General features: G+C 32.2%; 2 protein-coding genes across 5 annotated transcripts; one reads left to right on the plus strand and one right to left on the minus strand.

The window, feature by feature from the left end:
• The first annotated feature begins 3,362 nt into the window (after nucleotides 1-3,362).
• LOC146534165 (uncharacterized) lies at nucleotides 3,363-12,321 on the plus strand. 3 transcript variants are annotated; one of them, XM_085193985.1, is made up of 7 exons: nucleotides 3,363-3,616; nucleotides 3,690-3,775; nucleotides 6,492-6,638; nucleotides 7,217-7,323; nucleotides 7,636-7,779; nucleotides 7,958-9,057; nucleotides 9,266-12,321. In XM_085193985.1, exons 1-7 carry the CDS (start codon nucleotides 3,478-3,480, stop codon nucleotides 10,339-10,341), a joined length of 2,799 nt encoding a protein of 932 aa, XP_085050111.1. In that variant the 5' UTR covers nucleotides 3,363-3,477; the 3' UTR covers nucleotides 10,342-12,321. The 3 variants fall into 3 exon arrangements, with proteins under 3 accessions (XP_085050111.1, XP_085050113.1, XP_085050112.1); XM_085193987.1 differs by lacking the exons at nucleotides 3,363-3,616; nucleotides 3,690-3,775 and adding an exon at nucleotides 4,232-4,519; XM_085193986.1 differs by lacking the exons at nucleotides 3,363-3,616; nucleotides 3,690-3,775 and adding an exon at nucleotides 4,608-5,054.
• Nucleotides 12,322-13,079: 758 nt separating this feature from the next.
• ND-ACP (NADH dehydrogenase (ubiquinone) acyl carrier protein) lies at nucleotides 13,080-14,573 on the minus strand. 2 transcript variants are annotated; one of them, XM_085193989.1, is made up of 3 exons: nucleotides 14,364-14,573; nucleotides 13,908-14,021; nucleotides 13,080-13,479 (listed from the first exon to the last, which is right to left on the minus strand). In XM_085193989.1, the coding sequence occupies exons 1-3, from the start codon at nucleotides 14,526-14,528 to the stop codon at nucleotides 13,300-13,302; spliced, it is 459 nt and encodes a 152-aa protein (XP_085050115.1). In that variant the 5' UTR covers nucleotides 14,529-14,573; the 3' UTR covers nucleotides 13,080-13,299. The 2 variants fall into 2 exon arrangements, with proteins under 2 accessions (XP_085050115.1, XP_085050114.1); XM_085193988.1 differs by lacking the exon at nucleotides 13,908-14,021 and adding an exon at nucleotides 14,051-14,170 and having other exon boundaries at nucleotides 14,364-14,572.
• Between the last annotated feature and the right edge of the window lie 377 nt (nucleotides 14,574-14,950).

Below are 14,950 nucleotides of genomic sequence, written 5' to 3' on the forward strand. Positions count from 1 at the left end.
GTATAATTCCTCTACTTCCAGGTAATTGTTATAGACAGAGATCCAAGGGACCCCAGATCGTCGTCATTTTAGCAAAGCTAAAATTTTGAGGCTTATTAGTGTAATATCTAGTTAACACGGTATGCGCACTTACTAGCTCGAAAGTGGGGCACTTTCAGAGGTCCGCCGACAAAAAGCACATTAAAACCACGTTGACCTATGTTAAAGAATAACCGCTCGTAAGTGTAAATATGTTTTTAAGAATTATATAAAAATGCATATTTATTATTGCCAGACGCTTTAGATGGACCATTATAGCTTATTCCCACCAGACATCTTACAGGCTTATAGGTGGTCTAATACTCACGTAAACTACGTTACACTAGCAAACCTAAATTTTACATATATTATTTATGGTACTATTTCAAAACCCCTTATAAGGGCTAGACCAATCCGTTGGGCGAATTAAGTAAATAGTAAGTCAATAAATACCAGAATATTTAAGACAAATTATTTTTGTTCATTTCATAATAAACGCCATCTTCCGTAAAATTTTCGAAATAAGAAGTAATAGTGTCGTTCATGAAACATTCTTGGCACTACTCATTAGAATCCAACTACCAACTGAATTGTAATATCGATTTTTTATATTTATACACACACGACTTATTCATAGATTCTAAAATAAATGACTATATTTACTTAAATATTTATACGTAGAATATATACGTAACGTACGTAAATTTTAAAACGCATATTTGCGTTTGCACCTCACAATTATGACAATTTTCGAAAGTTCCTAACAAATTAAATTGTATGTAGCGATATTAAATGTCGCTATTGTTTTCAAAATCTAAATTTTGATTCATTCAAAGAAATTAAATATAAGTATATATAGTAATAAAAAATATAATTTTGTGATAATAAAAATATGAACTATTACCTTTATCTATACGCAGCTTTGAAAAGTGGCGTAACTTAATTTTCTGTACCATCTAGGTAATTTGTGCTAAGTTCATCAAAAAAAAAAAGATTCATCATTGGGAAGTGCAACTTCCAAGTTCCACTTCCCAATGATGAACTTAGATCTTTCTATGTAACGAATTTCAATGACATTTTTCATTAACGGTAAACTTTAAGAGGAAAATTTATATGTATAGTTTTTTTTGGCTTCACGCTGCATATCGCCCGTCTCAGGGTAGACAGAGAGAACCTGAGAATCTAATGTTAAAACACTCCGCTCCCATTAAGATACTTCCATTCTCCACTTTCCACCCAATTCTTGAAGCATTGCGTGTTGAGTGGCGGAACTCAACGCCGCGCCTTACAAGAACGAAAAACTGATATATATATTAAATATTTAATTTCCTTTTACAGTCGTACGCTTGTCAACTGCTCCTCGACAGGCCTCATATAAATAATACTTGTTCATTATATAAGTGTATATCAAGCGGATGAAGAAGCAAACGAAATAGTACTAGTATATAAATAACATTAGTATAACATTAGTAGAGTTGCGTAAGCTACTTCAATCAAGTTGGTACGAAAGGAAGTGACGCGTCTGCTACTATATCTAAAGAGCGGTCTCGTTGTACACACCTACTCCATCTATTCTCAGAATGTATGCATCGTATTACACTGTATGAAGAGTTTTGTATTCCATTCTCATACGCATGTTTAAAATAATGAAATATGTAGGTAACGGAATCCACGACCACCGCGTGTACAATCAGATGCTTCCCAATGGCCCGCAATGTTTTCAAAAATAAATAATTAAAGTTCTTCAAGTTTTATTCAGTAGATCGTTATTACTATGCAAACTAAGATAGGTAATATTTTACAAGGAAGACTGTTGGCTTCTAAGCTGAAGGGCGACGCACCGTTCATTAGTTGTGATTGATTGATTCATTAATCTACGAAAAAATCTCAATACTGAAGTTAGACGAAATATATGATCAGCAGAATTTATCAAAGCCCTTTGGATTGTACAGTAATAGAAATCATTCAATTATGAATACTAGAAAATATGTTTGATTTGTGTATTATTTTGATCCTAATTATATCAAACGTATTTCAGTTACATGCCTTTTAAAAAAAGTGATAGAAAATTCTGTTCTCCGAATCCCGCCGAGAATTTTAGAAACACTGTGAGTTCATTACTGGAGCCAAACGCCACATTACTTTTTCTTATCATGCTAAACTAATATAAAAATCTGTATATTCAATGGCGTTTCTTATACATATGTACAATTCTCCATATATATATATTTTATATAAAATAATATATTTTATTTATCATGAATAGTAATCACAATTCGCAACAAATAACTTTGATTTAGATTTAAACTATTTTTTTATACCTTGTGTTTTATTTGTAAAATTCTTAGAACATCTACGTGTCTGAGTTTATCCACAACAAGTAACTTACAAAAAAGTATAGATTATCTGTTATAATATAAGCGAAAATAGCAATTTCCTGTATTCAGCTTCCTTTGTTTCTGGTTTAATTGTTTCTTCCTTACTTGTGCCTTATTCTTTCCACCAGTTCAGTTAACGGCTTAATTGACTGACTGTTCAATTCAAACGAATGAGAATTAATCGTTTCGTCTATCTTAGAAAAATACCGAGCAAAATAAATTCTTATATACTCTTTCTGTTTACTTTTACTTATGTATCAACCCTATTATAGCGCAGATGTTAATATCAAAACGGTTATTGTGTGTACAAGTCGCAATTAGGGACAATAATTATAACGTAGGAGTTTCTGCAAAATATTTCAAACCAAAAAGAAATCGAAAAATCATCATCATTTGAGCACAAAGCATTTGAAGAGTGATATTTATAACAGCGTTATATAACGTAAATTTTTAAAGCTTTATATCAACATTGCAATGACCTAAATACAGTAGCAAAATAAACGGACCGTGCGCGGACTATCCTACCCATGTATATATCCATCCATTTCAATACACATAATACTACGTGAGTAATCGATAAAATACGTATATAGACGGCATGTACTGCCCGACGCCCGCTACATACATAGCCAGACCGTGTTCCGGCTTACAGAAATGCGTAGAGTAGGTTTATAAATGTTATTCTAAGTATTACACTTGGAAAACTATATATATTCAATCATTATGATGAATAAACTAAAGATTATATTTGACATTTACCATTTTAAAAATAAGATACACATTTGTAATAACTTTTTATCATTAATCTTCTAATATTATGTTTAAATAACTAATATTATGATTTAATACAATAACCTATTAATATTTACAACAGATAACTAAAAATTGTAAAATATCGATTGCCACATCGATTGGCAACCATAGATCGTTGATAAACGTGTGTTATTGTCTATAGATCTCAGCTGTCACTGACATTTGTCTTCCAGGGGTCAAAACGTAATATTATTTAATTTAGGATTACTTTAAATGTGATTTTTATACCAATGGCAGTGTACACACAAAGTTTTTTATCGTATAAGAAATGTGCTATGTCAATAATTTTCACAAGCTTATTAGTGTAGTGGAAATTGACAAATGTACTATATTGTTATTTGTGCAGTTTTATCTAATTTGTGACATGATGGTTTCAAATTTACAGCTGCAAGAGAAATATAACAGAAGTACGTTGCGATGGTTACGTAAATTATTGTTACATGGTGATAAAAAAATACTAACGTAAGCATAAATTTTCAGTCAGAAAAAACTTCTGTTTCTACTTGGATATTCAAGATCCCACATTGTCCAGATCGATTTCGCGAAGGCTACAGGACATGGGCCTGGTGAGTACAAGTACACATATTTGCCGCCAAAAGTTTTCTATTTTGCAAAATAACTTGCAAGACGTTTCTATGCAGTTTTGTGGTTATATATAACAATATAAAACGACAAACTCGTGTTGGTAGGTCAGAGACATGTCAAAATTTATATTTATAGCACGTTTTTGATTTGGTCGCATTATACTCGTTTCGTTTTAGGTGTTCTTTTATAGACTTAGCTTAAAATATCTGATAAAATTTATTTTACTTTTCAAGTTAGAGTGGTATTACTAATAGTATTTTGATTAATTTAATAAATACACAGTAGTTAATTGTTATAATATCGAACAACTTTGTCATATTTAATATTTTTATTATACGTTTATGTTCACTTTGAAAAAGTATAGAATGGAATGTTTTCCCCGCGCTATCCAATAACAAGCCGTTCCCCTTCCACGCGACGACAGCGCCGCCCGTGAACATAACATAAACTAACGCAAAATATCTCCATCTTGTATGACAGATTTGTGTTTGTTGTTACTTTTACGAATTTAATTAGTAAATGTGTAGAAATTACAAATAAAAGTATAACAATTGTTTCTTAAACACTTAAGACGTACAGAGTGCATTCGTGTCCATTAACATTCACAGTTAATATTGTGATTGGAGGATTTTTTTATGGTGACGAAGTGGCCGTCTCTGTGACTAGTATATAGTTACTTATTTTTGTGATAAGCGGCGTGCGGGGGCCTCGCGGACCGCTTTTGTGTAAGTATATATACGGTAGGATACCTACACGTGCTGGCTGACACATTGATCGAGTCAGGATTGTTTAGAAAACAGTTTAAAAGTGACTTGTTCTGAGTAGGTAGTTGCGCGCGTAGCTAGCGTTCGATTTTAGGTCATCTTTTGTATGGTAGCGTTAGAGCCGCCGTCGCAGCGCAAAATGCATCGTGCCGAGGCCGGGCGCCGTGTTGCATTACACCCATTTAAAAGCCGTTTCAAATGTAGTTTTCTTTGGCCTACGCGTGTGTATGCTTAATTTTTGACAGTTGATATTACTATAGTGTCGCCAAGGCGATGTCATTCTTAAGACGCTAGTGTTATGGATGATTATTGTGTGTATATTAGTAGGGGAGTGTTATTTTTTTTTGCGCGGGACGGTTGGCGCGTACCGACGGAGGGCGCGAGCTCGTTCCGGCGTCGATGCCGACTGTATATTAAGGAAACTCGAGTGCACGGCTACTTCAATTGTACCATATCGACGACACGCGTTTACGCACACAGCTTTATACATTTCCAAGTAAATATGTTACATGAAACTATATTCTACCTGTGAACTAATTGCTGGCATCAGCATTCAAGTTGCAAATGGTGACAATTGCAAGACTGCTACACTTTTAATTTTAGGTCAAGCAATAAACGCATACTGCTGACTTTCACATTGTCCCTGTCTGTTGATTTAATTATTTAAAATGTTGTATGACATGACATTTCTAATTGGAGTTGCCACTTAAAATTAACATTTTAAAAAATATAATATTTTTAGTAATTTGTATAATATTTTTAGTAATATTTTTAATATTTGTGCACTGGCAACATTTTAGTCTTGTTGATTAATTCTAGGTAAACAATTTAAATCAATGTTATTATGAATATATGTACTTTTGTGTAATTAATAAACAATGTAAAACAATATTAATATATTGAAATTGTTTTGTGGTTAATTAACAAGTGTGTTATATAATACATAATTTGTTTATTTCACTGGATTAATTTTTTTAAATTGTTTTCATTAATAGTTTATTTATCTTTCATACAACAATAAATATTTTTAATGTATATTTAATGATAATCATGCACCTTATATGCTTAATAAATCATAACAATGACATTATGATTATATCAAATTATAATAAAATCGTAAGAGGGTTGGTGTCTGTACTTGGAAGATATTTAAAATAAAATGTTATTGGGAACCTTTATTGACATAATAGATCCCAAAACAATGATTTTTAAATTGTTTGTCTGTGCGTTTGTAATCACTAATCTCAGAATCGGCTTAACTGATTTAGACATGGTTTTCACTATTAGACTCTGGCAAGCATCCGAAAACATATAGGGTTTGTTTTATTACAATTGATTCATAAATAAAAAAGTTATGTCAATTTAAAGTACTTAGTTCAACAAATTTGCTAATTGCTATAACAGTGTATAGTTACAAAGTGCTGTATATCAAAATAACAAAACATTTTAATTCAGATTGCAAGTCAATATAATACTCAATGGACTGTTTTTTTTTTCTTTCAGTTTTATCTGCAATCAGTTACATTCAGTACTTTTAGCAGATTTGATGAGGGTGGACTGTTTTAAAACTAAATCATTTGAACCAATTCTTCCAAATGTGTAGAAAGAACACTATTTTGATAGATAGTATTATTCTCTCACAGTCTGATAGCCGGAGATAACCTAGTATTACTCAATACATTCCATTCTTCTCTTTCCCTTTGAATTGGAAGGAAATTAACATGGCATTATGTATTATAAGAGCAGGAACTATTATAAGTGTGTGGAATGGTGGAATTCAACATTTTATCTAGTTACCAGAGCGAGGAATGAAAATATTTAATTTTCGTCCAGTGGGAATCGAACCTACAACCTGTCGCGTTCACAGTGGCACTCTTGTACCACAGCACCACGACTGGCCTCAAATGTAAATAATATTTGTATTTTGTTTCAGAGAGAGGAAATATTCCTAACATCACGTGTGACGCACGTAGTTGGCGCGGAGGCGCGATGTGCGCGGCGTGAGGGCCGCGCGCGCGCCGATGCCATGCTGCAGCGGCTATCTCAGCCGCAAAACTACGTTCATCTCACCGTACAAAAGGTAGAACACCTAAATTTATAGTAATATATATATATTTAGAGTTGAGAGGTATAAAAGCAAAGGAGCTTTAGTCTCAACTCTCAAAATACTGAAAAAGAGTAAACTAAAATTTCTATTGTGTCATAACACATTGTTGTGTCTACCAGAATCAGATTAGACCTTTTGTTGGAATAGATTACTCAAATAACATTAATTACAAATTGCATTAATTATATATAAATTTAAAAATTTGCTCAATTTTATAAAGTTATTTCACTATTGCTTTCATACCCCTCAATTACGTGGATTTTGTCGTTTCACTCTTTGGCGCGCATATAACATGGTAGGCAGAGTGCTCACACACTGCCCAACTTTCGAGATTGTGCTGAGTCGCAAAACTCAATGCTGTGCTGTCTTGTATAGGAATACAAAATTATATATTATTAACAATACTAATTTGAGTTACTTTAGTAAGTTTTATAAACAATTTCTTAACATAGCTTTTTAATTATATATAATCTATTAATATTACTAATGTTCTATCATATTCTTCTATGTATGCATATATATATTTATTGCAACATTTATTAATATTTCAGGCTATAAGTCTATTGGACAAACTGTATGACACATTCTTCGCGGCGCCGCGTAAAACGCATATCAACCTCTTCACTAAACATTTTATCAAGATTGAATTTTTGGACAAGTATGCTTTGTTATATTATATATATAGAAGTTTTCTAAATTTTATTTTTACTTGCTTTTTCTTAATTTTTAATCCCCCTGTCGAAGACAGGGAGGTGTTATAAGTTTGACGTGTCTGTGTAGCAGTATGTCGGTCTGTGGTATTGTAGCTCCCAAATGGATGAACTGATTTTGATTTACTTTCTTTAGTTTGATACATAACTTAAGTAAATGTATTCTGAACAATGATTCAAAAAATAAGTTCAGCCGTTAAAGATTATCAACTCTTCTAGTTGTTTGTTTGATTTTTAAAGATTAAATTTTTTTTTTTTAGATTGTGCCGGCCGGTTTTTAAAGAGTTTGATGAGTGGCCTCACATATCGCTAGAACCCGACCCGCCTAAAGAGAAGAGAGAGGAAAAGGAAACCCCAGAGAACTTAGTTAACGCAATTCCGTCGAATAATAATAATATACAAAAGTAAGTATTATTTTATTGTAGTTTGTTTTAAATAATTAGGGTCATGGATTTAGTCTTAGTTATAAGACCTTAGTATTATAAATTACATAAAATCTTTGTTAAAAATTCTTACATATGTATATCCCAAATTTTTTAAGTTTTTTCTTTTTTAATTAAAATTATGTATACTTTGTTACAGAATGACTAGAAAAAGTCGTCCACGTATAAAAGAGAAAGAAGACAAGGAACAACGAGGAGGTTATTGTGAAATGTGTAACGCAGACTATGTAGATGCAGCCCTCCACAGGCGGTCACCACACCACCTGGCCTTCGTCAGAGACCACACAAACTTCCTAGCTTTGGACTCCTTAATAACATCAGGAGCTGATGTCACCACATTCCTAGATAAAGCCACCCCAGTTAATGGTGAACGTAGATCTCTTAGAAAATTGTGTAATGGTGATACGGAACCTAAAACTAAAACTAAGAAATCACATTCGCCTGATAATATTAATGGCAATACAAGCCCCAAACGTAATGGAGGGTTAGAAGAAGATAAGAAGAGAAAGAGATGTAGTAAAAGAACAAGTGAGTCTCAAACGTCAGAAGATCGACAATACTATAAAGTGGTGGGAGTTAGTACAAAATTGAGGTCTAGTGGAGGTTTTGCTGTTAAAAAGAAGGAATCTCCGCCAACTGTCAATGGAACCAAGCCTTTAGTTGTTAAATTTAGGAAGATCAGACAATCTGAGTTGTCAGTGTTAAGTGATGAAGCTGAACAGTTTATGTTTCCAAAAAGAGCCAGTTCGACTAGTTCTACTTCATCAGATGAAGACGAAAAAGTAGATGTGGTAAAATCCAGGAAAAAATCACCGCCAAAACTACCTCCGCCTATAGAAAGACAAAGGTTAGCACGACCAGTGGCCTTGAAAGAAGAATCCTCAGAAGAAGATAGCTGGCCAGAAGATAAAAGAAGAAAGAAACGAAGAGTGCCACCAGTAGCCAAAAGAGCAAGAAGAACATCTAAAGCACCTACGTCTGAAACATTCAAATTAAAAGAGAAAACTCCAGAACCTGACAAAGAACAAAGTCTTGACAAAACTGAACCAGAAGTAAGTCCTCTAAGGGAGGTTTCGGAAAGATGTATGAAATGGGAAGATGGAAAGTTGAAGTATACACCAGCAGTGGAACAGTTGGAGTTTGCGTTTGAATCTGTTCCTCATAGTGAACCCTGGTTTGAAACTTTCAAACGACAGGACCAGGATAAACTGGTTACGAAGAATGTGCCTCAGTATTTCGGTAATTTTGCTAATTTTTAAAATTTAAGTTTTTTTTAAAAAGTGTTTATTTTAAGAATTGTGTGATCAACTTTTGTTTTTCAGTCAAGTTCAAAAATTTCGCAAATTATTTGTTTTATATGTTTTTTTCTATTATATGATAATTTTCTTAATTATAAAGTAAAACATTAAATATATAACTACATTAATAGATAATATTGTTGTTACAGAACTGTACTCTAAGTCACCAAAGTTACCATATGAAATAGGTCAGTTACCACCACTCAAGCCAAACTGCTGTCCTCTAAGTGATCTAGTGAAAAGAGAGAAGCCAGGACCTTCAAGGTCCTATGGCACCCGAGGCATGAAGAAAAAGAGGATACGGAAACAGAAGAGGACCACAGCCCTCATAGCCTTAGAGAGACACCCAAGGAAGTCACCCCGAGAACATGCTTCTACCCTAGCAATTCTTGGCTCTGCTGGCCTTCTGCACAGGAGGAAACATGATGATGCTAAATCAACAGCTTCTGAAGATACAATCAGTGACACTCATAGCAATATGAAAATTGAACCCGTACTATCTGAAACTCAGGAAGCCTCGGAAAGACTACAGCAGTTTCTGTCGGAAGTGTTTGAAGAACCCACCGATTATGACATTGCCGATGATTTAATTTGTGATGACACAGCTGTTATAGCAGCCAAAACATTACCTGATGTGTCCAGCTTGGTCTCTGAGTGTGAAGATTGTGATATAATAAGAAATGAAATCAACCAAGAGTCCACCCGCACAAGAATAAGACGAGGCAAATTCAAAAAGAAGAACAAAACTGGTTGGCCTAACAAAAAGAAATCCAAGAAAACCTCAAGAACCAGTAGTGTGGAGCCAAAAGACAGCAGTCTCGACAGATCATCTGTGGAACCTGATGATGACACCACTCAAGACACTATGAGTGATCAGACACTGTCAGAAAATGAGAAAGATGATAAAACTTTGACTGAGCTCCAAATTTGTGAATCTCCCAACCCTATCCAACCTTCAAAAGAGGTGAGGGAAGTTGATGAAGAACAATTACAACTGGACCTAAAAGTTGTAGTACATGATAAAGTTAATGAAAAATCTCCTATAAAAAGTGATGAAAAAGATGATAAGCGATCATCATCTGAGGGTGATGAGGAGAAGAAGAAAAAAAAGAGAGCTTTGCAAGGGTTGTTGTTACAACCTATAGTGAGGGTGGCCAGAGTCAATCCCAATGCTGGGAGAAGGCTACGTTCAGCTTCTCGGGCGAGGACCAATAGATTCAGATAGCGTAAAGCCAAACTGATTAGAATCAGTGGATAATTCAAGTGAATTTCAATCTAAGACTATCTGTGACACTTAGTAACATTTTTTTCCTTATTTAGTGTCAATATTGGATTGTGTAGTGTTGTGTAAAAATAGAAGAAACAATTAATGTAATGCTTTGTTTGTATGGGTTATAATATGTTGCTTGCTGTAAGCATGGTGGCAGCAAGCCTAATTTATAAGATTTTCTAATTCCTTATTTTGAATGCCAGAATTTCTAAATAAATATAATACTTTAAAAACTTTTTTAAAGTTATATGTAAATAAGTTTTTCAAAACCATTTTTTTGTTCCTTGCTGCCAACATATTATATAATGTTGACTTTGTTTGCACAAATAAAATATTGACAATCCTATAATTACAAATGTGAATAAGAAAGAAATATAATAGAATAATTTACTGATATTTCTCTCAAATACAAAGATAAATAATATGTCATTTATATAAAATAATTTATTTTCAATTTCACACTGCATCTTTCATCTCGACTGTATTGGATTCAAGACTTCACTTGTAACGAGAGTAGCTTAACTTAACACAGCACTGACATGTCTGGTATGTTAGTAAAACATACTGAAGTGGTGGAATTAATTTTGTACTGGGAATTGACCTCACAACCAACATCATAATATGTTTTATTTATTTCAAATATTATTGTTATTTTAATTTGAGATAACTAGACTCTGGATTATTACAGCCAATAGTTTTGTTTTTTTTTTTATAAATTGTCTGTTAAAATGACTTCACTAATGCACATTTAAAATACAAATGAAAACCAACAAATAATATTTTATATGTTGTTAAATTTAAATTACATAAATATAATTATTTTTGTAAATAAAAATTAATAATCATACATATTGCATTGATAATAAGTTCCTATATATAAGTTTTTATTTATTTTTTATATTTCAATCTATTTAATATATTTTTTGTCTATAATCCAAATTTCCGGTTATTTAAAAAATATTTAGCAATAGTTTATATCATATAAATGTCATCCACCTGTAGTAAAAGTTGTTAGTGTTTTAAATTTTACTTTTTTTTTATTGTTTCACATTTCAAAATTACAATGTGAGTGGAAACGTTTTCAGTGTTTTGTTTATGTTTTTTTTACTTGTAATTTTTTTTGTATATCACATTTACCAAAATGTGACATCTAAAACATAAGAACCCACAACTGTCGCATTTCATTGATCTGATCAATAATGTTTTTTGACATAGTTATTTTGATAGTTTTATACAAATTTGTGGTATGTATTACAAAATATTTTATAAAATTCATTATCAAAATCAGCATAATAACTTTCCACTCAAATTCCTTTATCAATATTTTAAATAAACCGCCTTAAAAAGGAGTCGGTCTCGCGCACTAATGGTTCCGTATCTATTAAAACTGCAAAACAATGATGTATTTGCGGGTATAAATTTTCTTATTATTTGATATTTTTTAAATAAAACTACAACTTACAATGGGTGATGATTTTCAATGTACAAAAACCGTAGCAAATTCTAGATAGGTCAAGCCAATAGATGTAAAACCAGACATAGTTTGTGATCATTATTATGATTTATTTTTCAATTACTTATTTTTACTACATTTCGAATATTAGAAGATAACTCAATAAAAAAAACTAGCCCGTTTTTGATGAAACTTCTGACACAAAATCTTTATTTGAGAGGCTGTTTTTTTTTTTGTTTTAAAAGAGATCTTTTTTGTTTTCTAAATTTTATTGTTAGTTGTAAATGTATTTTTTTATTATTATATATTGTAAATATTTGATGTAAAATTTAACATGTTTTTTGTTATTTAGTAAGAAATGTGAGAACAAATGTTGAGCTTAGTGTAAATATTGATGTGTTTCTTATGCTTAAAGTATTACATTTATTTTGGATGGATGCTGTTAATCTATCGTCACTTGTATAAAATAAAAATGAATATTCATAAACTTTTTTTTTATAATCACGTTTTTATGCTTTATCCCACATTGGCGACGTAGCCAGACCTAGTATTATGAATATGTATTAATATATCATTCTCCGCTTACAGCCAGTAGCTAGTGGTAGAAATGAAAATTCATTACCATAAATGGGAATTGATCCAACAACCATAGCAACTATAGTCTGACTTTTGTGCCATAGTGGTCTTTCCTATTAATCCATTGTTAATATGTTATGTTACATATTTAAATAAAAGTAGATCTAGTGACAAGTGGTACTGCAGTTTTTATGATATAGTTATTATTGAAATTATTTTGTTTGGCTTCATGCTTATACTGGACATAGCAGGGTAGGCAGAATGAACATGACCTAATGTTAAGACACTTCTGCCAGTAACTGCTGAATTCTCAAGTATTTTTCAATAAAATAAATTACTGATTTGTAATTTTTTTCCCAGAAAATTAATTATTTTCATTTTCCTTTACTGTCAAACTTTAGAAAGCAGTAAAACAAAATGCAGCATTGAGTTGCCCTATACAATATGCCATGTTTTGAATTTGGGCAGAAGGTGGAGAAGTGTCACGACACTATTTTTCCTCTCTCCTTTCTTTCCTTCCTTCCTAGTATACTATATACAGAATAAAGTGTTAAGCTACTCCTGTTAAGATAGGAACATAAAATAAATATAATATTTAAACATATTTAAAATTCCCATTTTATTATCACTTAACAGGTTACAGAGATCAAATGAAAAACAAATGATCTATTCTAACAGCCATATAATTAATAAAAACAATTTACACATTGTACATCACAGTACAGCTTAAGATGTTCAATCATTTTAGTCGTACATTAAGGAGATATTAAAAATAAACTTGTTTTCTAAACTAAGCTCAAACAGTATAGACCAGTGGCAATTAAGGTTTATTTATGATTCTATTTCATTGGTCTAAAATAACAGAGATTGTGTTGAAATTAAGTTTATTCAAATACATCTTCTTTGTCGGCTATGTATTGTACAATATCTTTGGGTCTAAGAAGCCTTTCTGCGTCAGCATCAGGTATTTCAAATCCAAATTCATCTTCCATGGCCATGATTATTTCTACATGGTCTAATGAATCAAGTCCCAGGTCTTGTACAAAGTGGGAGTCGAGGGAAAGCTGAAATAAAAAAGAATGGTTATAGACTAAAATAAATTAGTTTATAAAATCACTTGAGTCATATTTCCTTTTTCTTGCTTTGGTATTGAGGCAAAGCACAACATTGAGCTAGCTCCACCACTCAACCTGCAATGCCTCCAGAATTCCCTGGAAAGTGGGAAACTGTAGTGTCTTAACACTTGGTTCCCAGGGTTCTTCTGCCTACCCTGCTTTGTGAGGGATACAGCATGAAGTTAAATGCTAGAGTACTACTTTGTATGCAATATCTGATTAAACACAATGTTATTCAATGAGTAATATGACATATTGGATAGTAATCTCACTCATAATATAGCTGTGTTAAAATAAAGATGTCTTGCAACTGGTATAAAAATTAGTATGTAAGTTAGATAAAAAACATTTTTTTAAAAATTGAAAAATAATTCTACCTTTTCTGGCTTAATTTTATCATACAGTTGGAGAACTAGAATAACTCTACTCTTAATTAGATCAAGCGACAGCGGAGCACCTCCACTATAGTTGCGGATAGCGATTTTTTGATTCTGAAACAAAATGAAACAAATAAATGTACCTGAGTTGAAACAAGTTTGTCGTAAGCCTTGCACACTTTCACGACCCGGTCGGCGATCTGCTCCTTGGTTACTTTATGCACGGGACCAGTGGCGTACTGTCTGGTACGCGGTAAAAGCACCTAAACATTACATTTAGAAATATACTCTCGTTATGCAATAACAGAAATAAGGTTATATTATTGAAGTTCATAAAATCCGTAAATATAAAACTACACAAAATATAAAGATAACTAATTAATACATGTTCAAAATTACCATGGGACATGTGATAAAGAAGATAAAACAAGGTTTATTGATGAAAAGAAGTCTTACCCCATTTTTGTGCTGGATACTGTAAGTCCTAGTAATGGCTTTCACTGTGTGATATTTTTGCTGTAAGACTACAGTGGATAATCTGCACACAACCGGTGCTTGATACGTTACGGATTTTCGTAATAATCCATTGAAAACACTTCGCACAAGATTTGCAGCAGCCATTTTTCCGCTTCAAAATCGCGTAGACAAACTGACAATAGAATGTAAATGTTGCTTGCTGCTTACAGAAAATATTTAAGAAATAATGTTGGTCATGTTAAAAATTGATTTTATTGATTACGGTATCGTATTTTAATGCCGGAGCACACGTATTAAAAAATATAGTTTATGTTACGGTACAGAGTTTACACATTTAATATTTTTATTTGTCCGAGTTTTCTATAGTGATTTATTTAAATCATTTTAAGTATTATATATTATAATTTATATATACATCCGCTATCGATAAACAAAGCAATATAACATAATAAATATAATAAATAACAACAGTAAAATACAAATATTCTTTAAATTTCTAGGTATTACATGTATGATCAGTTCAATTCTTAATTTTATGGCGTTTAGAGCGTGCCAGTTGAGCACGA

Source organism: Heliconius melpomene, chromosome 12 (assembly GCF_056956725.1).
Source record: "Heliconius melpomene rosina isolate 202511_hmr_F chromosome 12, ASM5695672v1, whole genome shotgun sequence".
NCBI classification, from domain to species: Eukaryota; Metazoa; Arthropoda; class Insecta; order Lepidoptera; family Nymphalidae; genus Heliconius; species Heliconius melpomene.